Source organism: Meleagris gallopavo, chromosome 1, assembly GCF_000146605.3.
Source record: "Meleagris gallopavo isolate NT-WF06-2002-E0010 breed Aviagen turkey brand Nicholas breeding stock chromosome 1, Turkey_5.1, whole genome shotgun sequence".
Classification (NCBI taxonomy): Eukaryota; Metazoa; Chordata; class Aves; order Galliformes; family Phasianidae; genus Meleagris; species Meleagris gallopavo.
Window position 1 is genome coordinate 182,263,415 of NC_015011.2, and position 27,410 is coordinate 182,290,824.

Below are 27,410 nucleotides of genomic sequence, written 5' to 3' on the forward strand. Positions count from 1 at the left end.
GGTTGGAAGGGAGCTCAAGGATCACGAAGCTCCAACCCCCTGCCACACGCAGGGCCACCAACCTCCACATTTCACAGCAGCCCAGGCTGCCCAGGGCCCCATCCAACCTGGCCTTGAACACCTCCAGGGATGGACGAGGCATCCACAGCCTCTCTGGGCAGCTGTTCCAGCACCTCACCACTCTCTCACTAAAGAACTTCCCCCTGACATCCAACCTCAATTTCCCCTTGTCCTGCTGTTATCTCCCCAAGAGTTGACTCCCCTCTGCTTTGAGAAGGAAAAAAGGAGGCTGTCATTGGAAGCGACTCTCCTAGAAGTGCTCAGACACAGAACTATTTTCATGGAAATGACTTTATGTTGATATGCCAACACCTGCCTTCTCCTTCCAGGCGGGTTTCAGAGCTGCTCAGAAACCCATTCTGAAAAGCAGATGTTTCTTCTGCAATTCTTCTAAGAATATTAAGCTCACAAGAGAAATAAATCACATCAACAACCTTGAGAATCCACGTACCTTCATTAACCCACAGAGCACAAGCTTTTACATTCACGAAACTGTCCTTAAAAGAAAAAGGCCTCCTCCAGGAATATCACCTTGAACTCCCACAGTTATTGATGTAGCAATAACAAACGAGGCATACAAACAGCAATCAAAGCAGTAACAGGACTACAGCTGTGCTTTATGCTGGCCCTTCAAAGGCTGCTTACAATCACACTTATTTTTATAGCATGCTTACTCTGAAACAGGCTGATCTCATCCCAGCCACAAGGCAGAGGCTGCTATCAAGATGATTCTCACTTCTTCCCTTACTTTTATCTGTAACAGTGGCATCTAATCATCAAGATGACAGAATCATTAAGGCTGGAAAGGACTTCTAAGATCCCCAAGTCCACTTCCAACCCATCTCACCCTCAGTGCCTCATTCCCTGCTTTCTCTGAGTCACCTTAGAATCACATTAACCTGCTTCTTCTTCCCTTCCCATCCACCAACAAGTTCTGACCACTATCTGAGCGCAGAAGCAAAACACGGATGCTGAGCAAGCTGTGAGGTGGAATTTTTTACATTTAGGAGAGTTCTTCTCATTTTTAAAAACTGAAAGCTGATAATAGGCAATATTTAACACTGGATTCTGGTTTCACAGCAATAGTGTTTATTGGAGACAGACCACAAGAAAACAAGGAAATAGGAGTACGTGTTTGAGTGCATGCAGAACACACTGTAGAACTAAAACATCTCGATGAGCCAAAAGCTGTGTTTCCTCCTGCATTCCCTTGCTCATATTAGCAAAGCCCTTCCTGACAGTAAACACAATACCTCTCCAGAGAGGTCTCAAGCATTAAGCCTTCATGGTTCAAGTCTGGTGTCCCAGTAAGGATATGGGAAACCATAGTCAAAGGCAGGCTGGAGGAAACAGCCACTGACATAAGTGAACCATTCCTGTAAAATGTGGTGGCTACTATAAATTTGGTGGGCTTGTTATAAAAACAACATACATGGGCCCCCTTGCCCATAAAGGTGCCTCTCATATACCATGACCATTTACAGAACCAACATTTAAAAAAAAAAAAAAAAGGCAATTTAGAAGATAGAGCAGTTACTGACCTCAGAAAAGCTTCCCCCCTTCACCAGTGAAGCACTCCAATAACTAAAACCATGTTTACTGTTCAGCTGTAGCCTCGCTGCATTACGGCTCGAAGAAATGAAACTATGCAGCATAACCTCTCCAGGTTCAGGTCAGAACTTCTTAAAACACCTCGGTATCCTGTTTTTTGGATTAGGAGATGTGGGCACATATTTCCTATGACTTCATGCAGGCTGAACGCCTGCATAAAAATCATTACATCAGGGGCAGAACAAAAGGTCAGACATGAAAAGCCAAGAGAAAGGTAAATAATGCTCTGTACCTACACCTTAAACACATTGTTTGCTTTACACCTTCAGCTCCCAGGTGTGATATTGCACTGTATGAGAATGTCTTAAGTTTGCTTTTTAACCTACAGACACCAAAAGTGCAAAAGCTTTGGGAGTGTGTGGATATGCACAGAGAAATCACCTACCTTATTCAGGCTGGAAAACAGTGACCACAAGCTGAAAGGCTGTATGGGCTCACCAGGGCCACTGCAGCAATGCAGAGGATGGTTGAGCATCCTAAACAGTTTGGTGCCAAAGAGGTTTTTGAAAATGTTGAAGGAATCCCAGAATGGCCTGGGTTGCAAAGGAGCACAGTGCTCACCCACTTCCAACCCCTGCTGTGTGCAGGTCACCAACCAGCAGCCCAGGCTGCCCAGAGCCACATCCAGCCTGGCCTGGAATGCCTGCAGGGATGGGGCATCCACAGCCTCCTTGGGCAACCTGTTCCAGTGCCTCACCACCCCCTGGGTGAAAAAAGAAATAGGATATAAATGTGCACGTGGTATTAGCTTTATGCTTTAATAAATCTATTCCAAAAGCACTATCAGGCAGTTTTCTCATTTGGCATTGGGTCATTTTACTCTGTACCTTAAGATGCTGCAGGAAAGGAACCTGGAGAATTAGTTCCACGTGCACGAACAACGTGCTCCATTAAGTGCTATGTGTGCAGTGACAGAAGAGTAGATCTCTAGCACAAACTCTCAGCTCTTCTGTGCTGTGTTAGAAAAGTCTTTTGTAAAAGAAAAACAAAACAGAGTTTTCGACAGTTTATCTAAAGCATTGATCCAAACCTGTGGAATCTGTTCCTTGAAGTGAAAACATCCTTGTTTCCAAAAAGCACTACTCAAAGAGCAAGAGACTCCATAGAAAAGCAAGTGAGCCCATGCCAGAGATCCAAACACAGAACCTTTGGGGATTCCCAGCTTCCCACATTTCACCAAAACTGAACTGCTTCCCAAAGTACCATTCCACCATTTGCAGGTGTAACTTCAGTAGGTAAACCTGTGCAGGACTTGTTTCCTTTCAGAACAACGCATCCTTCCACAAACACCACATGGCTTTAAGTCACACCAACACTGAAAATCAATTCTTATAGGATATGATGTATTTTAAACTTAAAAGCTGAGGTCAAGGTCATTAAATCAGTATCTATTAAGCAACCACCTTCCAAAGAAAAACTAGGAGCTTTTATTTATTAGATTGAAACAGGGTTTGTTTTGTTGGAGCATATAAACAGGAGGGGGAATGGTTGTTTATAAAGGTGGATAGTGACAGGACAAGGAGGAATGGATTTAAGACTGAGCCAGGGGAGGTTTAGGTTGGATATGAGGAGGAAGTTTGTCATGCAGAGGGTGGTGAGGCAGTGGAACAGGTTGCCCAAGGAGGCTGTGGATGCCCCATCCCTGGAGGCATTCAAGGCCAGGCTGGATGTGGCTCTGGGCAGCCTGGGCTGCTGGTTGGTGACCTGCACACAGCAGGGGGTTGGAGCTGGGTGAGCACTGTGCTCCTTTGCAACCCAGGCCATTCTATGATTCTATGATTTGTTTTGTTTTCCTGTTAACACAATATTAACTCGAGGGATATTTGCATGAGTTATGCACCAGGTCAGCAGAGAAAGGTGCAATATTCCACTTGGTATTTCACGTCTCTTGAGAAAGAAATCCTCTCAAGCCCTGGATTTCTAAGCATTCTGGACTGATCAAAAATGATACAAGCCAACAGACATCAGATACACTTATTCCTTTTGTCAGAGAACGAGTGGCTCTGAACTTCAACCACAGTATACACCAAGGCTGAAATGCATTTCTGGATGATTAAGCAGCTGTCATACCCAAAGCTTTCAAAACAGGATTTGTGCCCTGATGTGCCAAATCCTATCCAGAAGATTAAGAGCCTGTCTTACAGAGGACGAAGCATTCATACTGAGCAACAAGAGAACACAGGGTGTGGGTGGATGGGGAAATGAAAACAACAAAAAAAGAAGTCTGGCACTGCTTGTCACTTGCTTGCTAATGACAGGTGAGAGCAATTTTTGCCCAGAGAGGCTGTGGATGCCCCATCCATCCCTGGAGGTGTTCAAGGCAGCTTGGATGGGGCCCTGGACAGCCTGGTCTAGTGTTAAATGTAGAGGTTGGTGGCCCTGTCTGCATTGGGGGTTGGACCTTCATGATTCTTAAGGTCTCTTCCAATCCAAGCCATTCTATGATTCTATGATATAATTATGATTTTTATTCATTAAAGCTGGTCAAGTGTCAGGAAAGGATAACTTAGTGCCTCTGTGCCTTAGCATGAGCTGTTTTTTTTCTCATGAAGAGATGGCAACAGGGCAGAAAGTGAGAAGGCTCTGGAAGGCTCCCAAATGAAGTCCACGAGTTCCACAGGTGCTAATGCTTTGTATCTGAAAGTCAAGCTCTGCCTCTGGAGCACACACCTTACTCATTAGGAAAACACTACAGACTCTTTCTTACACTAATACACTGTGCCATGGCTTGATACTTCCCACTTTCCCATCCCTTCCAATTGCAAAAAGCAATCCCTATGTAAACTACAAAGCAGTTTAAGCTGGCAACGGCCTTCGTGCGTGTCATCTTAATGCATCAGCAATCCATTTTGCTTTTGATTACTAAATCTCGGTTCTATATTTTAAACACATACCCACTGTTTTCAAAACTTACTTAGCAGGCTGAAGAGTTAACATGCAGAGACGATGACGACAGCTGTGCAGCACACCAGTGATCCAACACACAGAGCACGCCTGCCAGTGATGGGCTGGTCCCCAAAATTCAGTTGGGGAAGCGCCTGTTAGCTCAGCAGGTGCTACCAGCCCCACCATTCCACCCAATCTCATCATGCTGTACAAGCAGAGCAAAAAACAGAGCCTCCAGCACTGCAGGTGATGTGATCAGGGCACGTTGGTGAGCCGAGGGCTGCTCATCCTTCATTGATCAATGCAGACTGCCTCCAGGCAAGGACAGGCAGGCTGCCATCTGAATGAAAGGGTGAGTGCTGTTACAGCTAAGCCAGTCTCATTTCGACCTATTTTATCTTGGCATGGGCGATAGGAAAGGAAAAAAAGAAAGCTTTCCAACCAGTTTGCAAAAAAACACATGTAAATTCCCCAGTTCTAAATGAGCTGGCTGGGTATCAGCCCATTGCTGCCCTAGGAGACTTTCAGGAATGAAACCTCTTCTAAAAGCTTTTGGCTCTGTGCAGCTGGAGAGGGTACTTGTGGTTTTTCAGGTGCAGTCCCTTCCTCCTTAGCATTCAAATGAATGCTTGGCACTTGACAAGATGAGGACTCTGCTCTGGATACAACCTGTGCTCTTTCAGGAACACTTTTCCCTACGCAGTTAAATTGGCCACAAATTCAGACAGTGGATTCTTTCTGAACTGTACGTTTTATGATCTGAGTTTAGGGGCCTCATAAAAGATGTAGTATGCAAGTCACAGTATTCTGCACTCTAAGGTCATAACCACTGCATCTACACCGATACCCACACAACTCTTTAAGACACTTCTGCTCGGCAGTGTTTACTGCCAAAACAAATTTCTGCTCCTAACATTTCTGCTGTTCAACTTCCCATGGAAAAGTTTAATAGCTTCTATTATGAAACTGATTTTCTCCCATGTTAGATAGGCTAACAGAGCCAGCAGCTAGGCATCTTGCCTCATTTAATCTTTAAGAGCTGATTTTCAGTGCAGTTCCTTACATATGGCACTAGCAGGTAGGCATTCAACTTTTATTTCATGCAGCTATTAGAAAGATACCACTTTGACTGCCACTAAAATACATCAAGACAAACTTTGCTTTTCTTTCACGCTTCTGGGAATGTTATTATGTTACTTAGACAAGCTACACAAACAACATTCCCAGGAGAGCAGGAATAGCTGTGCAAACTTCTCCAAGTCACATAATACCTGTAAACGTTGCCTGCCACCAAGTGGACACGGTGGCTCTGGACACACAGAAGGAAGATTGAGACAAAGTTCCTTGCTTGGATCTCCAGTGCCATGATGTGAAAATAAATAAATTTCCTTGGGAGAACTGACAAAGGATTGGCCCTGTGATTTTTTTTCTTCTCAAATAGCAAAGTTCAGATGTTGCTAATGATTGTCAGATGAAAGCAGAACTATTTGTTGGCCAGGGCTCAGCAGATCATGCCAATGTGAACAGACATATCCGACTAACATCACTCGGTTGTCATCAGGCAAAAATCAAGACTGGATCAGAAGGGAAGCCTGGCCTCGTGGGGGTGGTGCTGACCACATATTCAACACGATCAGAAAAAAAAAAACCCTTAACTCACGCAGTGCAACGAATTAAAAAGCTTTCACAAAACCTGTGGATGTGATGTCTGGGAAGGGACATTCTGACTGCAGAGATCTGGCAAACAGCAGTGACGAGCCAGGATAAGACAGGACTCGTTCACTTCTCTCCTTAGCCCTAGGGAAGCAAAGAGCTGTAGAACAGCCCAGCTTCAACTGGTTTGTTTTATAACTCTGCTTTCAACAGCCAGCAGCAGAGGCAAGGACAGAACACCATCATTTCAAGGGCATGGCTACTGAAGGCAGATAGAGAGAGCGACCAAGATTAAAGCAGCAGCAAGGCTCAAATGGGAGCCTTCAGTTCTGCAGACTGACTCAGGAGTTGATTTGTCTCTTGATCTTCCAGAGTTCTTATCTGGAGTCTCTCTCCTCTAGCAACAGAATGAAATAAAAAGTAATTTGATACTTGGAATTGCAAGAAAATTCACTGACCTGCTGACAATTCATTCACCTGTTGACAAGAAGATAACTGCAGTAAATCCCCTTCCAACCAGGACCAGAAGAATCTAGCTCCATCGTTCTGAAATATTTACTTCCTCTCCGAGCAATCTTGCAACTGGATGAGGAATAACATGTCTGGCATTGATCATGCTAGAGACAAGCTCTTTTACACCTAGAGGAGTTGGTAGTTTCATGAACAAGATGGTAGACTCACACTCTCTTCAATGACTATGTACTGTATGAGTTAGAAGTAACAAACAGGGAAGAAGTCATGTAACACCTTGCACACAGTTTAGGATCAGCTTTTCTCCAGCAGTAACATTACGTGTGCTCGTTAAGGATTCGTCTCCCATCTCAAAAGGTGGGCCTAGGAGAATCTAATGAGGTTCAACACAGCAAAGTGCAAGGTTGTGCACTTGGGCTGGAGGAATCCCAGGCATCCATACAGACTGGGAGGAACAGTCCTTGAGAGCAGCCCTGCAGAGAAGGACCTGGGGGTCCTGGTGGATGAAAAACTGAACAGCAGTGAGCCCTTGCAGCTCAGAAAACAAATGGGATCCTGGGCTCCATAAGAAGAGAGGTGGCCAGCAGGGACAGGGAGGTGATTGTCCCCCTCTACTCTGCTCTTGTGAGGCCCCATCTGGAGCACTGCATCCAAGTGTGGAGCCCCCAGTACAAGAAGGACAGGGAGCTGTTGGAGAGGGTCCAGAGGCCACAAAGATGACTGGGGGACTGGAGCACCTCCCCTACAAAGAGGGGTTGAGGGAGCTGGGCTTGTTCAGCCTGGAGAAGAGAAGCTGCAGGGTGACCTCAGTGCAGCCTTCAGTATCTAAAGGGAGCCTACAGACAGGAGGGGAGTCAGCTCTTGGAAAGGGGAGATAACAGCAGGACAAGGGGAAATGGTTGGAAGTTGAGGAAGGGAAGATTGAGGTTGGATGTCAGGAGGAAGTTCTTTACTCAGAGAGTGGTGAGGTGCTGGAACAGCTGCCCAGAGAGGCTGTGGATCCCCGTCCATCCCTGGAGGTGTTCAAGGCCAGGTTGGATGGGGCCCTGGGCAGCCTGGGCTGCTGTGAAATGTGGAGGTTGGTGGTCCTGCATGTGGCAAGGGGTTGGAGCTTTGTGATCCTTGAGATCCCTTCCAACCCAAGCCATCCTATGATTCTGTGATCTTAAGAGAGAAGGTTTGTCACTGAAATCATAGCAGAATCATCTCTTAATATGTAACGAAGAGCCTCCATCAAAGTCAGCCTGAGCAACCAAGGCTCCAGGAATGAAAGGAAACAGAAGAGCTGCCAGCAAGCAGCATTAAAGCTTCTCTCTTCCTACAGGCCTGAGATTTCGAAGTCAAGCATTGCACTCATACCCTACACTCAAAGATTAAAAGATAAACAGAAATAATGGAGAGCAAAATCCTGGAGCACCTTTAGCATAAGCTAAAGGTCTTATAACAGCTCAGCTAATCACAGCCCATGGCCAAGATGACCATGCCCTAAGATGAGAACACTCTTTGGGAGATGCTACCTTGCCCATGTTGCGTGGTGCTGTGCACACAAAAATCTCAACTCTGAGCTGCTAACATTTATCCACTCAATAGAACCATTTTCATGGCACAAATTCTACTGTGAAAGACCAATGTAAAAGTTGATATCATTTCCATATTAAAGCTTTACATTCTTCTGATACTTCACAGACATCGAAACCCAATAGCTGGCCCCACAAGCTCTGTTGCTGCTATCTCCTGGTATCTAATGCTTATGAAATTCATTTTATGAACCCATGAAATTCACTGCCATCTTTAGCAACTTTATTCTGTTTCACCTCTGACAGGGCTCAGGAATGGCTGTGATTTCCATTTGTTGGCATTAACAGATATAACTCATTAATTTCCCTTTAAAAAAAATGCTTGGGCATGTTCATTACCAGACAAAGAGCTGAAATCACAACTGGAAATTTATGGGCTTACCTACTATTATCCCACATAAGAAGCTACTCTGACCATCGTGAAGGCTTCAGTATTACAAATAGAAAATAGAGGGACTGAATTTGTGCTCACATACAGATGGAAGTTATTATCAACTCTCAGAATTAACACACATTGTTTTGACTTTGGAATGTAACAGCAAAGCAAGTTTCTCCAAATAAATGCTTTACCAAGCTAACGCTGAGCTGCTTCTAATTCCAGCTGAATTCTCCTGAGTGCAAGATGTGGTTTTCATTGTTATTATCCTGCTGTTTCACAAAACAGTACCACTTTATCTCTAGAAGAGAGTTTGGATTTCAGTAATTTTTGTTAATATCAACCCAGCCTCACTTCTTCCCCACTCACATTTCTCCTTGCCCTGAGAACTCCAGATAATTATGAAAGGGAAAAAAGAAAAACACAACAAAACCGTACACAAGGAAGCTTCCATGAAGCTGCAAGCAGCCATTTGAGTCAATACAAGTTTTTCCGAGCTTCCTGTTTCTCACCCACATGATCAGGATTCACATGAAGCACTCAGTGAAGATGGAGACCTGAGCTCTTCCCTTCACACTCCAGCAGGGTCAGCCACGCTCCGACATCACCCAGCAGTCAGGGAGTAAAGCAACGGATGGATCTGCATTAACTCATGACTGAACACTCACAGGACTTGGTTCCTCAACCCCTTTGGGCCTGTGATGGTCTAGAGACCACCTCTCACTATCCATTCCATCTTTTTGGCATCTATTCTCTTCAAGCAGTTTCATGAACTAAGCGTATCTGGAAGCTTTTCCCAAAGCATCCTTAAAAACATTTAAAGAGCAACTTAAATTCCAGTAAGATATTCTAAGAGCTACCTACATATACGTTCTTTTGGAGGCTGATTCCAACAATCTCAGGTTTTAGATCAAGCCAGCCCTGAATACAGAACTCCTGTGATGCATTTCCATATATTATCTACCTGCTCTGCTAGACTTTTCACACAGCTTTCACAGCGGTATTTCCTCTTGGCAGAACCATAAAAAGCTGCAATCGTTGACAAAGAACATCAAAGAAGAGGTGACTAAACCGATTTATACAGACTTCAGTAACACGTTCATGATTAAATTAGTAGTAGAAGCCCCCCAAGATTTCTGATTTGCTTTTATTATGTTTTTATAGTCGGCAACGTACAACCTCAACCAGGAACGTGTGAACCACTGGTGTAGAACAAAACCACTTCACACAGTTTGGCCGCTGACTACTCTGCTTTGCACCAGTGATGTCGTGCAAGTTGGGAAACAGTTTTTCAACACAAATACATACTTCAAGTCTTCATTTACTTTTATGAGTTTAAAAACGTGCCTGTGATTTTGGAAGTCGGTTACGAGGAAGGGAACGGGAATGAGTGACCATGAGTTCAACAGTTCACAGTCCTTTGGAAATAGGACAGAATAAAATCAGAATGAATGATTTCAGTAGGCCCAACTTTGACAAGTCAAATAGAAAAAAAAACAGGAGAAGTAGTGAAGTGGTGACAGTTCCTATTAAAATAAGGAAAAAGATACTACAGGCACAAGTGCCAACCAACCCAGGCTGCAGGAAATGGAAAGTTTACCAACTTGGGCTCAACAAAGAGTTCAGAATTTCACCTACCAAAGCAGCACAGAGTAGCTGTGCTACACGACCCAATGGCAAACTTCAGAATCACGCAGGAAAACACGAGGCTGAGAAATGAATGCAAGCAGCACTGCCACTCACAAGCTACAAAATGAAGTAATGAGTGTATGAAGTACAGATTAAGGAAAGCATTGATTTGATACTAATGGAGAGAGAAAGCTATCAATCATTTGAAGGAAAGGGAGCATTTAATCCATTTTTTCACTCCTGTCTTCCCTCTGAAAGTGTGAACAGATGGTTGCCATTATTAATGCCAGCAACAAAGAGTCACAGTCTAAGTTATATTAACAGCTTGGTTAAGTGAATTTCCAAGATTAGCAGGATTTGATTAACTTCATCTTAAGCTATTTTAGCCTTTAAGTAATTTCAGAGCCATTGGAGGTTATCTTCCAAAATACACGAAGTTTGGGCAAGATACCAGAAGTCTGGAAAATGGTAAATGCAATCCAAGCCTAAAAAACTCTCCAAACAATAAGATCCAGAAGTGTTACTCTAATTCAAAGGTAGGCAGGGTTGGAAGAGAGAGCTGTGAGGAGAAACCCAAACCAAACAAATAGAAATTAAGTATAAAAAAGATTTTTCAGGCACAAAGGTGTCAAGTCAATCCTATTTCAAGTCCCACAAACATGTCAGAAACTGAGATGTCGTGTTTCTGCTTGAATTTAAATACATTATTTTGTCACTTTGTGGTACACAAGTGACTGGGGAAATGGAACACTGGCAAAGCACCCTACAGAATGAATCCAGAGCAAGAACTCTTTGTAATTAATAGTTCACTGCCAAAAGTGGAAGTAGCGATAATGAAGCAGGGCTACATGTGGATCTATGCTTTATCCCAGCCCTACTCAGTATTTCCATTCAGTGACCTAAAGAAACAGAGAATAGGCTCACAGACAAACAGCACAAAATTGAGACTGAGTTCTCACCAGTTACTTCCCAATCCCCTAAGTCATGCCACCAAATCAGAGAAACAAAGAGGTGCAGCCTTAAGGCTACATCCTGGGGTACCCTAATATACAAATTAAATGAGTCATCTGCACTCAGAATGGTGTACAGAAGAGACTTAGCACTGTGCTGAAGGACAAATTTCACTGTGATTCTGATGAGAGTACAAACCTTATAATGAGCTTAACGAAAACTGCAAAGACTTGCAAAGATTCCTCCCTTACTCGATGCTTTGATGCCAACGGCTCAACACTGCACCCAGCTTTGGGAACAGAGCTTCAAGAAGGATGCAGATCAGATGGAGAACAGCAGGCAACAAGAATGCTCCAACCTTAAGAGATGTGATCCGAAGATGACACTTAGACAAGGAGAGGTTGTCTTTCAGGGCATAACAGCTTGCAAAGACAAAGCAAATTAATGAACAGATTATTAGAATAAGAGGCTACGTGGTTAAAAAGAACCAAGACATTTGGATGAGATGTCAGGGAAGCTTTTAACAGCCAAGACAGAGAAGAACAGGAACAGACTGATTAATCCCAGGCAGGACGTGGTCTATAATCAACTAGCAGAGATGACCTAAGTGCACAAATCCTGCTCTAGGACCATGCAACAACCTGAAAGGCCCTACAGGTCCCTCTGGGATCAGCTTCTGCTTTCTGAACATTTTCTGAATTCCATACCTTTTCTGAATTCCGTACCAAGTGTGTGGGCAGCAGGTATCAATACCAACTCAAACAGAAGTCATCAACTTGTACATGTCAAAAGCAATTAATCATGCATTTAGCAACACAAAAGATGATTTAAAAACAAACAAAAAAACAACATAAGAGCAAGGAAGTAAGGATGACTACAGGACTTTTAAAAAAACTCATGCATTGGCAAGGCTTAAGGTTTTCCAGACTGTTGTGTTTTCTTATCAAACAACTGTTGAGGTAGAATTCCAGTTAAAATAATAAAATTAAAGGGCACGGCGATGAGAAAGAAATGAATCGAATATGATGAAAATAACAGAAAATACTTTCCATTTTCAAAACAGCACACGTACACACACAGTATTTACCATTTAAAAAGGAAAAAAAGGCTTATTGGCTGGCAAGCCCTCTTCTAAGCAGCAGAGAAGGGTTTGTACACAAAGCAGTAATGCAGGTGAGGGCCATCATTTGAGGAGTACCTCCAGTAGTTCACAGATGTTCTCCATGGAGCAGAGCCTCACAAGACAGCAGTCTTGCCATAGTGACACTAAGAGATGATAGATAATCAGTAAAAAAAAATCTCAGTGTACCAACCTGTGCTATATTTTTGTTGAGAAGATACACTCCATATTCGAACTGAAGCTTCTCTCCTCCTTTTGGGTACAAAGGAAATCTGATGAGGGAGAAAAAATAGAAAAAAAAGCATTTAAAGTGACATTATTCAGATTAAAAAGCCACAGATCTCAAGATTAGAAAGGAAAAGATCACAAGCTTCTCTAGCTCAGGATCCCCCTCCATACATCATCAGGAATTCTCTGCACCTGCAGTCCTTTAAAAAAAAAATCTGATGTCAAAATTAAGCGATCAATTCATTAGCTTAAATACTTTATGTTTTCAGAAGATGCTTTTTGACCCTGCCAGTGCTGCAATATCCCCCCTCACTACATGAAGCATGCACTGTAATATCAGATCCCACTTTTCCATTCGTATTCAGCCACGGTTAGCTCATTTCCAAATCAAATGAACCTTTTACGAGTTCTCCTTTGATTACATTGTTATTTGGTGACTGAAAGAGCACAGATCTCTTGACAGACATTTGCAAGCAACACAGCAGAAGAACAGTACAAAGGGTTCCTCATTTCTGTGTGCTCTCCATCCCGTCTATATGCCATATAAAGCCCTATAATGCCCTTGGACAGCTATACCTGCATGTTTTGGGAACCTTGGCTTCAGTGAAGTGGTTCACTACTGCCACTATTTGTAACCTACCTTTCTGAGGATTGCCTTCTGACTCTTCCTTACCACCAGAGGTTGAGGTCACTGTGGTTCAAGTTGGTAATTTCAGTACAGTCTCCAGCTTACATTGATGGGAACCACACCACGAAACAAACTCTTGCCTTTCTTACAAACCCTGTTCTGCAGCTCTTAATCAAGTAGCCGAGTGCATTATCTGCACAAAGCCCACATTACATCAGAAAGCAAAGACTCTCTTAAATTTAAGATAACAAACATAGGAGATTGATATCTACTAGAAACAACACGCACCGTGGAGGGGTGATTACACAAAGTGTATTTTATCATCAATCAGAGAGAAAATCTTGACTGCAGCCCCACAGTAGAGTACGTTTGCAACATTTAAGGAGAACTATATAGCACCATTAAAGCTAAAGGTTAATGGGTCACGATCACAGCAAATCAAATATTAAGATGTCAGTTTCAAGTTTTATGCTACTTTCAAGCTCAGTAGGTCACTTCAAGTTGAGGAATATAAAAAAGCACCACGAAGAGCACGCACCCAGCTCACCTTGTTTAACACAGCTATAAATCCACCTCGTTCCCCATGCAAGAAAACAAAACCTTTAGAAATGAGCACATGCTACAAAAATTCCGCCCCGCGTTATCCCGAGTGTGAAGCACAAATGGAAAGGAATTCATTTCAGTCTCTATAATTACACTCATCCAATCGTAGCAGGATTCAGATTTAAAGGATGCCTTTACAACTAAAGGTATAAAACTCAGTCAAGCTTGACAATAAAAGCACCATTAGGGACACAAACTGTGTCTCCATACACCACGGTAACAGGAGCCACGTATTCTGTTATTAGATACAGAGATCTTTGATACATATCAGATAGAAAAAGTGGATAGAACTGTCTTGCAGCCCTTGCTACCATCTCCCACACAGCTGAAACGGTCCAGATTAAGCTTTTCTCTTTACCAGGTTGGTCTCGGTGTGGTTTTCCTTTTTATTTTTCCAGTTAATAATCACAATTCCATCCTCTAACCCCCACTAATTAACTCTGAAAGACTCCAAACTCCATACATCCTCATGTCAGCACTTATAACGTCACAAGTCACATGAAAGCCTTGAAAAACATCAGTGAATGCCTTTGCATAGGCACATTTATGACATATAGAAAAATATTACCAACTTTGATGTTCCTTTCTTTGTGTGTTATCTCACTTGCCCATTAGGGCTGGTCACAAGCAATAAACTTCAGGGACAGGAACCAGGACATTTTATATAGTGTTTCACCAAGCATAATTGAATGCAACTTTAACTGCTGGCTCCCTACATGAAATTGTTTTTGCCTCCTCCAAATATCATGGCTGTAAGCTCAATTTCTTACTTTGGCACACTGCTGGGTAAGGGTATAGTTATTCTTGCTCAGAAATTACATTTGAAAATTACTCTTTTGGTCATTTTATAATCACAAAGCGCTCAATAAAACGCAAAGTGGCATGTGCCTGCTCACTCCACTCCAACATCTCCCTTCCTTGATTCCATTCTTAATAATATGTTTAAGGGGGGGCGGTGAGAAGAGAAAATCACCAAGCTCCTTTAAAGCAGAACACAGATGCTTGATCTAAGATGAGAAATTCAAAGGAGTAAGTGTGATATATTTATTGGAAAGAAGGAAAAGCATGCCACAAGCGTCTGCTGTGTAATCACTAGATGAGAGTGCTAGAAATTAAGTAGAAGGACAACTTGTCAACTTTAGGAACAGCTTTAAACAGACAAAACCATCCCTTGCCATAGAAGTTGCACTCTTTCTGCTTCTGCCTCAGGGTCCTCTCCTCAAGCATCTCTTGAAAAGTGATTTAAGAGGTTCCTGAAGATCAGAAGAAAGCAGTTATCACCCTCACATCCCAGAAGGACAATGCAAGAAGCTACCAGCTAAGCCCTGGGAAGCTGATGGAGAAAATAATCCTCAGACACATCCGAACATCACAAACATTGAGTGAACAACAACCTCGTGGAGTTCAGTATGGGGAAATGGGAGAAGGAATAAGCCCAGCCACCAGTACAGGATGGGTGGGAAACAATCAACTGGGAAGCAGCTCGGCCCTGGTGGGTGCTCAGCTGAACAGAAGCCACCAACGTGCCCTTGACCAACAGCACCTTGGGTTGAGTTAGGACAAGCATCACCAGGGATGTGATCCCTGCCCTCTATCCGACTGCTGCTGAGATCACATCTGAAGTGCAGGGTCCAGTCCTGGCTCCCAACAACAGTCAGACATGGATGTACTTCAGCAAGTCCAGCAAAGGGTCACAAGATGATGAGGGTTTCTATCACCTTATCTGAATGCTTTGTGCAAGTCTTGATCGCTGTGGATGAGAAATAAAGAGCCCAGAATAACTTGCATCAACTTACACAGCTTCCTAGAATTATGGACAACAAAGCTCCTACCCTGGCAGTTAGATCACTCTTCACTCATGTGAACTCCTGTAAAAATAGGTTATCACTCACCTCATGGCTATGGAGTACTACCCTTCATCAGCAAGCAGACTTCATAAAACACAGCTCTAAGACAACCTGCACTTACAGTAGATATTTGTTTCTGTATACAAAGTGCCCAGCTGACACACAGCAGTAATAATTTCAACAGTGGCTCATAAAGAAGAGAGAGTTTGAGAATACTAACTTGGTGCAAGGAAAAAAAAGCACAACTTCAGTAGCTTACAACATACAGGTCCAATTTGGAGTTGTCTCTATCTCATGTTTCCACTGCACTCAAGGCTATTCTTGCTCCACAGGACACCTGACATGTCAGCAATGATACCAGCAAGGAAAAACACAACGACTAATAGTAATAAAGGGAGCAGGTAGGCAGGCATCTGGAAAGGCAGCTTTGGGACCAATGACAATTCAAGAGAAGGGTCTCACTCTGAATTCAGGTGAACACCACATGAGAGTGATCCAAACAGCGCACAGTTTTAACCAGATGGTCAAGATGTGCCTTAAAGAGTCAGGATAAAACAATAAGAGGATTCTCAATCTTAAAAGCTTATGTTTGTTTTGGAAGTGTCCCGTTTCACTCACGTAATCCTGAAGGAGTGACAAAAGAAAAGCTCTTATGAATTTCCTATGGTTAAAAGTTGTGTTTTGTAAGACTCATTGGGATGCAAGTCAGATGGGCAGAGTAACCCAGCTGCACCACGCTGCCAAAATGGAGGCAAATCCACAATAAATTGCACAACATGCACATGCATTGCATTGTCAGACACACAGCTCACCTCCCCTTTCATGGAACATTGCTCTGAACAAAACTTTTGTTCTTGCGCTCGTGGTACCTCAATGAGAGAACAGTTTCTTCCATAGTAAACCAGAAAAATATCGTGGTTAGTGACTCAAATCATGCTCAAGACTTACACTGACACTGTTCCAGACCCAAAGTTTTCTGAGTGTCAGAATGAGCTTTAGGGCCCCCTTTAACTGGGAACCAGTAAAAATAAGTTCACAGCAGTTACAAGGCACTGCTTATCATCTCTGAGTAATTTCATTTCAGCAGAGCTTGCAACAGTTGGCAACCAACATGGTTTCATCTTAGCTGTGCTCCATCTAGCCTGGTTGGGGGGGGTTCCCAAGTATAAGCATCTCCTCTCTACCTGGAATTCCCAAAACAAAAGTGAGCTGCTGAATAAAGAACACCTCTGCTTAAACCTGATCCAAGAAAGACTGCCATGGAAGCCACGCAAGGGAACAGGCTACTAAGAATCAGTGAGGAAACTCCTCACGTCCATCAGAGGCACCTCATGTTCAAATCAGATCTTATTCTTAGCACTGAAATCTTCTGTTGAGCACTGGATGCTGTCACTGAGCAGCTCTAAGGGCAAAGGAATGCTGAGTTTCTGAAGTACTTAAGGTAGCTCAGTCTCAGTCTGTTTGTACAGAGAGGTTTTGCTTACAGGCAGTGAGCAAGCAAACTCAGAAGTAAGAGCAGGTCAAGGCTCAGCTCTGCTCACCTATATTGGGCAAGAGGAAATGGCCTCAAGTTGTGCCAAGGGACTTGGATGGTAGGGAAATTTTCTTCTTGGAAAGAGTAGGTGAGTAGTAGCAGGGCTGCCCAGGGAGGTGGTGGAGTCACCATCCATGGAGTTGTTGAGATGTGGCACTGAGGGACATGGTGGGTTGGGGCTGGTGACCTTAGAGGTCTTTCCTAAGCTTAGTGATTCTACCACCAAAGCTCTCAAGTATCAGAATACAGATCAGCACAAGGCTAAAAATCAAGAATCTCTAATTTCCTCGTCAACTGCCCACACAAATGGGTGAAACAAAATCACAACTGAAAGGAGTGGTTGTGTGTCAACAGCTGGTACTACTTCACAGTGCAGACTCCATCAGAAGGTTTCTAGAGTACTAAGCCTCATTAGATCCTCTCAAAAGAGCTGTGAAAGGGAAGAACTGAAGCCAAGGTTACACGTTTTGCTCACAGTAACTCTGATGGGGAACTGTAACCCCTACTCAGTCTTTTAAATGAAAATGGATAGAAAATCTACTTATTCCAAGTTAAAACTGCAAAACCAACACCTCAGCAGCAATGGCAGACAATCCTGCGTTCTTCCAAGACCTTCCAACACCTCACAAGCTATAGAAGAATCAGTCAGCTTCAACATCTGCATGAAGAAATACCATTATGATGGGTATGACACTTACAGGTACACACCTACACCATTAACAAACAAGACTCCTTGGAAGCCACTGGTTTGGAGTCAGTCTTCACACTAACGAGACTTTTTCTAACCTGGTATTTAATCTAGAAGCATCTTAGATGTAAGAAGCACGCTGCTATACTTCTCATTTCAGTTTCTATGAGGTATAATCTAACTACAGCTAATGGCATTTTTCAATTTACAGGGAATGTAGACAGGGTTCTAAATTGTCAGCTCTGATTTAAAAGTCTTCCTATTTTAGAAGAAATTCAATATCTACATTTCCAGTCAACGTGGAAAACTAACGGTGGCTGGTTGCCACCATTTCCTCTCCAGTTGAAACACTAAGATGAAAACAGCCAAACAGACATAGCCATGTAAAAATCAAGGCAGATTTTCATTTCCAGTTCAAATTGTATTCTTGTCTAAAACCATTTGTGTTCTGTGGTCGGTGTGTGATGGGCAGACAGGAGCTTCAATGATCACCTTTTCTAGCTGCACCTGTCCAGAGGCCTGAAACCATTTCTGCTTGAAGTAGATCCTATCCTATCTCTGCAGGAATACAGTCCAGAAGCTGAGAAGCATCCCAGGAGACCACCAGCCACTGTCCCACATTGTTGGAAGTACCTGTTAAAAAACTTAAAAGCTGATTAGTCTGGTTTGTGTATTTTAGATATTATAGGTTGCTTTGTTTTTTTCTTACACAATTTGTGTATAAAACTGTCCTGGTTATGCTACCCTAACCAATAAGAAGTTCCTTTTTTAGTTGATCTCAGTCAAACAATCATCAAGATCTCACTTAATTTCATATCCTGATGTGCATTTCTGAGCTAATCCTTAGTTGCTCTACGCTGCAGCTTCAGTTTTTGATGGACTTGCAGTAAATCACAGCAGGACTCCCGCTGCACTCAGATGTTAGCTGTTAGGAAAGTTGAAAGAATCTTTATTCCATCTATTTCTTTCAGACCTCGAGCATCACTCACAAATTCAAGTCCAAATACATTTTCAGTTGTGTTCTGTGATTTATGAACTCCTCTGTACCCGGAAAAACCACATACAGACCAATATACTGGTGGCCAATTTTTATTGTCCAGAGCCGCCTGTCTTTAATAGAAACTATTTTTAAAGTTAAAGAAATTGCTTCATTTAACTGCTTTCACCTGCTTTTACTTTTGGATCTAAAACATCTGGCGTGATACTTTATTCTTTCTTCTGTTCTGTCTTTCTGCCATAGACCAAATTGTATTGAAAGCCTCGAAGTTTAATCTCTACTTCAGAAAGCTCTTTGGGGAAGAAGTGAGTAAAATGAAGGTTTTACACATCACATCTAACTGCTTTCCCTCGGCTGAAGCGTGGCACAATTATCTCGTTTGCAACTGTGTTAAATAACATTAATTTACAAATGCTTGAAGATCAGCACTGTAGGTAACTCCCAAAGTAAACTAATGGTGGTATGTGTTAAGACACCAAACAAATGCCCCCACCAGAGAATGCTTCAGAACTGCAGAACAGCTGCAGTGAGATGACTTGGCAGCACACAGCTGAAACCTAATTATTCACTGTTAAGGAGATAAAGAACTGATGGGATTTCTGTGACTGTCACAGTCACTGCTGATGCAATAGCAAGGAGTCATCCATCAGACCGAGAGAACAACTGTGCCTCGCACAGCTCTACCAAAAGAGCAGGGCAGTTTAGGAATCGACGAATTTCAAGCTGAAGCCCTTGGATAGGATGACCTACGAGGACAGAACTAAATCCAAATCCAGTGAAGATAAAGAGTTGAAAAACAAAGAGCTCTCGTGTGATACGGCTGAAGCACAAGGATTGTACAAGAACAAGGTTTAAGTGTTTACTGAAGTTTAAGTTTCAACTTCACCCCCCTTTTCGAGGGCAGGTAGGGGAGGAAGGAGCAGTTTTCTCTTCAACCTCACCACATACTATTTTTGCTCATCATAAAGCAATGCTGCATCAAGAGGAGAAAGTGCTAGGGCTTTTCTCAACTAGAATAAAGCAAATCTTGAAAGTCTTTAAGTGAAAAGAGTGAGCAGGGCAACCGTTGTCCAGCCATCTCGCTCTGAACCACTATTCCCCCAGCACACTTCAGATCAAGCATTAGGAGAGCTCATAGAACTACAGGATGGCTTGGGTTGGAAAGGACCTCAAAGTTCCAACCCCCTGCCACAGGCACAGGGCTGCCCACCACCAAATCAAGCACTACATCAGGTCGCTCAGGGCCCCAAACCCCCTTCCCTTCCATATAAGCTATGCTGAGGTTTGATCCACTTCAGAGCAGAGACTGGCACAAATCTTAAATAACGTGCCCAGCTGACTCTTGGTGGTAAGAACACGACTAAAATGGAGCACAAACCTGCCTTCACCACTCAGCTCCTCAGAGATGCAGCACAGAGCACTGTGGGTCCCCTTCATATCAATCTGCCAGTCAATAGCAGAGGTTGTAGATTCCCTTTGGTGTGACCAACAGCCTGCAAGGAACAGTTAACGAGTCTGCCAGCAAACAGCAGGATCAGAAAAGGCAAAAATAAGATCCCCACCTGGTAAATTAAGCTGGAAATCAAATGAAATGGCAGTCAAAGAAATCACAAGTAGACACGTTGTTTTGTTAGAGATGAGATTAAGACAAATATGAGTCAGAGTAATCAAATCTGAATTCACTTACGCTTCTTCGTCTCTACTTGAGAGAAAACAAATACGTGTAAAACAAACCTGATGACAAAAATACAGACTGCCAAGGGAGAAAAGCACTTCCCCATCCATGCTTGACACAATGCAAAGATAATTAGTTTACTGGGAAAGAAAAATATATTACATATTGGCAGCTCAACTGTATGAAACATACTTGCAAAATGCCTATCTGGATAGCTCAACAATGAGATAATCAAAAGCAGAAGCACTGCCATCTTTCTATTAAGCAGTGTAACTGCTGTGACCTTGCTCTTGGTGAATATACAATCACTTCAATATGTATAGGCCGTACGTAGGGAAAGAACCCAAAGACCCAAGTTATGAAAGTCTTGATAAGCTAGTTGCAAGCTTATAAGAAGTAATAAAAAAAAAAATGAAGATATCTTTCTACTAGTTCAGCAAATAAGACTCTCACACACCTAAAAAGCTCAGGCAGCGATGTGTGGAACAAGCAACAAGGATGGGTTTTTTGTTGATTGTGCATCTCTGACACACTGCAGCTTGAACCCAAGGCTTGCTGCGTTCACTGTGATGAATATCACACCATAAGAACTGACTGTATGGATAGAGCAGACAGCCTTGCTATCAGAGCTCTAAATCTCCCTGCCACGGAGGGATCATTTTTAACTAGAGGACACTTGAAGCAGGTCAAGTCCTCGCTCCTTGAAAAATGAAGTAATGTTTTGAATAATAACCTCACCAGGAGCACAGAGTTCTAATGGGAGTAAGCGAAGACCAGTACATCTTCACAGAAACATGTTTCAGCTGTGGATGTCTGGGGGCGGTGGGCTCATCTATTGCAATAAGCAAAATCTGCTTTCTCAGCCTGGCTAGCAGCATGCACAAGCTGTCAAGCTCCCAGAGCCAGTGTTAATGTCATCTACGTTCATTAAAGAGCACCTGATGTCATTTATAACCTATGCACCGTAATGGTGATGGCCCAATGAATGCAAAAGCACTATTTTTGGTGATCAAGAATAAAACAGCCCTGGATTCTAGCTAAATATCCTCAAGAATGTGGAACGCAGAAATACAGTTCAAGATAAGTTCATGGCAAAAAGCATTCTTTGAGCAATACAGTTGAACACTTAACACACACTCAATCTACCACAAAGAATCAATTCTGCTTTGACAGCTATTAGATTTCTCAACAAACCATCTCCCTCCATCTGATTCCAGTTTGCCAAGATCTCCCCCCTCTCCCCCAGAGCTGCCATTTTATCAACCCTGCTGAAGCACCAAACGTGATTGAAGATCCCTCTGTCGTGCTGGATGAAGTTAGTATCAGTGTGAAGTTATTCTTCACTTGTGTCACAATATTTCAGATGGCTGTGTTGCAAGTGGCTTATCTGCAACTGGACACAAAGCAATTACCACTTCCTCTCCTTTTCAGCTTCTTAGAAACAGCAGCATGGAGCACTCTTAGGTTGAGCTCATTCAGTGAGTGCTTTCCCAGCACCCCAAGCATTGCCCACACACCTGCTCAGCAAGGCTTTGCTCCTCTTGTTTGCAAATCCAGCTTTCCACACTGAAGTGAAAGGCATCCCAGCTCGTTGAGGTAGGTAACATGGAAGCACTTCACAGAATCAGTTTCGATGCCAGCTTTCCTTTCCTCAGGTCCAACAAGCAGAACTTCTTGCATCACAACCTGCTGCTCATAACTGAGACTGCTTGACTTAGTCCCGTGTGAACCACGCACAGTAAAATGGAAGCTTGCTTTATTAGTGCAAACGAGCTTGTCTTAAACATAACCCCAGCCCACGGAATGAACTGCTCAGACATGTGCACATTAAAAGTACACCTGGCCTGACTACTCTAACTTTTCCATTTCTCTCAAGTTTGGCCTCTTAAACCAATTAAAAGAATCCCAAAATAAGCTCAAGTTTTGTAAAAGTAAGTTTTTTTCTGCAGGTTTGAATGGGATTCAATCAACAAAGCCATGCAAATACTTTAACGTTCACACAACACTACACTACAGTTCTCTGGCCAAGCATCCATCAGCTTTGGCTGTAAATAAGATGCCTTAAGATGAACTCGCTTGCAGTTTTACATCCTGGAGGAACACAGAAGCGTGCTGAAGATCTGACATTTCATGTTGAATTCAGTCTGCTGCTGCTACAAGGTGGCCTCATCCCACTGACCTGGTTCTAATTATTTGTACCTCTGCTGCTTTACCAAATGGACTAAGCAAGAAATCAGGCTCTAAGCTCTTGGCACCTAAAGAAATACAGCTCATTTTAAGTCTGTATTATTAGATGTTAGAAGGAAATTCTTCACTCAGTGGATGTCCCATTTCTGGAGGCACTTGAGGCCAGGTCAGATGAGGGCCCTGGGCAGCTGTTGTTTGATCCCACTTTCACTCTTACGTTGGAGCAATCTCCTCAAAAGTGAAAAATACAAATAGTTTGCACAGGTTTGTCTCAAAGCTAGGAAACACTTCAACTGTTCAATAATTATATACAAATCTTGATTACAGTCACAAGACACAACGGACTGACAGAACGTGGTCTTGTTTGAGCTAAACCTACATAAATGGCAGCACAAAATAGAATCATAGAATGGTTTGAGTTGGAAGGGACCTTAAAGCCCATCCAGTTCCAACCCCCTGCTGTGGGCTGGGTGCCCCCACCAGCTCAGTTGCCCAGGGCCCTATCCATGGCATTGGGTGTCTCCAGGGATGTGGCAGCCACAGCTTCTCTGATATTCTACACTTAAAACTTGAACAAGAGTCGTGTGAAGCTTCAACTACAAAACACAGAGAGTAATTAGAGCCTTGAGTCAGCACAGGAGCCAAAAGACTCCCAAACAGATGGCATAAGTACACTCTCCTGTACTCAAACAAACAAGACCAATATCATTTGAAAAGATTCAGATATTGCAAGGTGAATACTGCTTTTTGCTCTATGTTTAGCTTATATCAGTATTTCAAGAGAAGACCTGAGACTATCTAAAAATAATTCGACAACGGCAGCACCACCAACGCAGGCAATTACTCAAAGCATGTCTTCCTCCAGACACAGCATTTCTTATTTTGCTACAAATCAGAAGCTAAGCCTTATTTCAAACTCTGGGAGCAGGCTAACAGAACATTAAATACAGGACTTGACAGACAGCATCAGAACAGGTCATCACTAGTTCACTTTCAGCATTCTTACCATGTTTATGCAAACAAGATGAAGTGGTGTGTTTCTATTCCACAGTGCCAAGGAATTTAGGTAGCTTATTTAGCAAGGGTGTTTGTTTGCCACTGGAAGGAACTCACTGCTGTGCTAAGTAGCTTCAATTTGGGAGTTCTGTATTCAGAGCCTTTGGAAGGGGTGCTGCTTCCTCTTATGTATATGATGGACTCTGAAGACGTTGAAAGGGATCACTGAAGAAACACGTTAATGAGGTATTTACTCAAAGTTTTATTCTTGCCTTACATTGGCTCAGGAAGCCTGAAATACAACCTTTTAGCAGTGCCAAAATGCATTAACAGGATACAGAGGGAACAGGTATTGAGTAGATAATAAACACCACCACCTCTACGATTGCAAAATATCTACAGTACCTGCCAGTGGCATACAGCAATGGGGCTGGATGCAAGAGAGATGCTAACCACAGCCTCCTGCTGTGTGCGTGCTTCAGTGCCAGAAACTAGAACCACGGAACGCCCCAAGTTGGAAGGGACCCAAAAGGATCACTGAGTTACTGCTCAAGGGCAGGGTACTGAAATAAAGAAATTTAATCGTGTTAATTGCTGTGCTCCATTCAGTTAGGAGCAGGTGAGAAGCATGAGCTATCAGACTAGAAGGAAAAGTGCAAGTTAAGACATTTGAGGTTTCCTACAGCAACCCAAGTCATCTGAGAGTTTGGAGGGACTGGCTCCCCAAGAGCTGGGCAGAGAAGATCTCAGGCAGGAGTTAATCCCTGAAACAATCTTACAGAACACAGGTAAACAGCCCAATAGGGATTAATATACTTAGCTGAACTTTTTCCTTTTCAGAAACCTATTGTGAAATACAGCACTGAGTCCTGAGGGTTTGGAAGGCTGGAGCCTAAAGGACTAAACCTTCCACTTTGTCTCAGACAACAGGAAATTGGTTTAATCTTCATACACCCACACACAGGCAGCTCTATTCCTCAAATTTGTTTTCCAGACAGAAACGTTTCAGCTTGCTGCTCTTCTAAATGAGATGTATGGAGGGGATTTACATATGCTTAGATGACTATTCTTAATAGAACTTTAATGTGTTTGTGTAAGTTATCCAGGAAATGTTTGGGCAAGTTATTAAACTGGTATCAAAAATCATTTGCAGGACAACTACTGCAATGCATATTTTATCTTGTCAGAACAGTAAGACTTCAGTGACAGCTTAATTCTGAAGGCAAATTACCTCTGCTGGCCTGCCAGAAGTTACTGAGCTTCAAAAAGAAATCGGATGCTTCAAGAATCCCAACCCTCCCAGCTATGCACAACATGGAAAGACCCTTCCATCTTGATTGAACTATTAGGAAATACTGCTAAAATACTACAATGCTTCAATTGTGTGCATCCAAAGAGAAGGTTTTGCATTTTGAATCAGGAAATAGAGACAGCTATTTTCTTCCAGCCATTTCCTTGGCTCCTTTTTCAAACAAGTAGAAGAAAAAAAAAAACACACATAAAGGAAGTTACTGGTGCTGCAAACCTGACTTTGCAACTATCTGCAGACACAGAGGATCAGAGTGGAGCAGCTGGCCTCCCACAGCTGGTCAGCATTGCATTCCTTTGAGCTGCAGGCTACAAAGCAAAGCTTAGGCAGTAATTGTCACTGCTTTCACAAGGAAGCACACAGGTGCAGAGACAGTGGGAAAACAGGCAGAGAGCCAAAAGGCAAGAGAAAACACTCAGAGTGGATTTAAGGACAGCAAGATAGTTTCCTAGTAGCACAACAATAGCTGAGGTGCACACTGAAGGTCAATGAATACAGACCAGATGAAAACCTCTTCACTGAACACTGATTTATTAGTAGGTAACAATCCATAATACCCTTTTGCTACCTGTTTAAAATCCTCCGTGTTAAAGAAAGCTGTTTATTTCATCGCAAGCACTACAGCAGCACTGGCAGCCTCACTAAAGGTTACTTCTGTTATGTGCATTTCATTCCCATCGTCAGAAAGAACACAAAAAGGTGAGCTTTTCCATCAGAAGCCACAACTTACCTACCAGACATACTATTCAGGTTTTTCTGTCACTATTAGATGCCTAATCAACAGCACATGCCTGCCAAATGACCCCAGATGGCAAAGTTGGACTAACTACTGTCAGATCGCTGAATTTGGACATCTGAAACTCAAAAGTACTGTCCCAAAGCTACTGAAGACTGTCACAAATAACTTCAAGATCAGTAACCCAGCTGAGCACACAGGACTGCTCACGTTCAGGTGTGTTTTCTTGCTGACCTGTTGCTTTGAAGAAAGCAGTACATCCATGGCATACTTACTCTCTCTCTTTCTCTGTCAGTTTGTCGTTGATGTTATCTTTGATTGTAGACCTGGAGCCCTTGTGAATTATGGGATACCTGAGGGGCACTTGTAAGAAGTAGGATATCATTGAAACCAAATGAGCGGTGTAGCCCAGGGCGACAGCAATGCTTCCATCATCTTTTGCTGTGAATAATAAAAAGAACACTAAATAATCAATCGAATCTCCACGCAGACTCAGCACAAATTCATCTTCATTGCTCAGCAAACAATATAATTAATGAAGTTATCAGAAGTTATAGCTTAAGAACAGATGCAAGTTGAGCCAACAGAATGCTTTACAACTCTTTGCAGTTCAGCATTTGTTCCTTTTATTAAATGCCTCTTCTATTAAATGGCTGATGGGGTATCCTCCAATTTTACCCTTTCAAAGCTAAAAACTTCTCCTTTCCTTTCTGTTTTGCTCTGTTATGATTTCTTTCCTTTCTTTGCAAGAGAACACCAATATAAACAACGTAACAACCAGGGCACACGGGAGCCCTGGGCAATCAGCTAATTTAAGTCCCTTTAATCAAGCTTTTAATGATGCTCAGCACCTCCAGCATCACACTGACCCCTAGAACAAGAGAGGCTATATGGATATTAGACAGTTAGATGCTTTTCAAATTTAACTCCTTCTTTCATTCACTTGAATGCTTAGTACTTCTTCCCAGTAATACAGCATTTCTAGAGACCATGATGTAAGGAGTTATTAATCATTCTTTTGATGAGGAGCTAATATCAGAGCACTGAGACAGGCCAAAAGATGCACAGCATTGCTCTCTCATGGTTTGCAGGCTGGTGGCCCTGCCTGCAGCAGGAGGGTAGGAGCTTCATGATCTTTGAGGTCCCTTCTAACCCAAGCTATTCTACAATTCTTTGGAAGATTATGCTTCCATTATTTGGGCATTTAATAACGCACCTATCAGTAGCACAAATTAATTCCTACTGGCTTATGTAATCGATTGAAGTTTTTGCCCCAGAAACCATATATGCCTGGCACAGTGAGCAAGCACTGAGAACAAGAAATTCAAGGGAATTTTCATAGAATCACAGAATGGCCTGGGTTGGAAAGGACCCCAAGGATCACGAAGCTCCAACCCCAGCACCACCACACGCAGGGCCACCAACCTCCACATTTCAGAGCAGCCCAGGGCCCCATCCAAGCTGGCCTTCAACACCTCCAGGGATGGACGGGGCATCCACAGCCTCTCTGGGCAGCTGTTCCAGCACCTCACCACTCTCTCTCTCTAAAGAACTTCCTCCTGACATCCAACTTCAATCTTTCCTCCTTTAACTTCAAACCATTTCCCCTTGTCCTGCTGTTATCTACCCTTTCAAAGAGTTTAAGGCA

At 42.9% G+C, this 27,410-nt stretch overlaps 1 protein-coding gene across 1 annotated transcript in view; it reads right to left on the reverse strand.

Moving 5' to 3' along the window:
* The window catches only part of UVRAG (UV radiation resistance associated), a 69,474-nt gene that overhangs the window by 18,638 nt on the left and 23,426 nt on the right, over nucleotides 1–27,410 (reverse strand). Inside the window, exons 12-13 of the mRNA XM_010706136.3 lie at nucleotides 26,038–26,203; nucleotides 12,528–12,606 (exon numbers count right to left, since the gene is read on the reverse strand). Coding sequence (XP_010704438.1) covers nucleotides 12,528–12,606; nucleotides 26,038–26,203 — 245 coding nt within the window. The remainder of the gene's footprint in view (nucleotides 1–12,527; nucleotides 12,607–26,037; nucleotides 26,204–27,410) is intronic.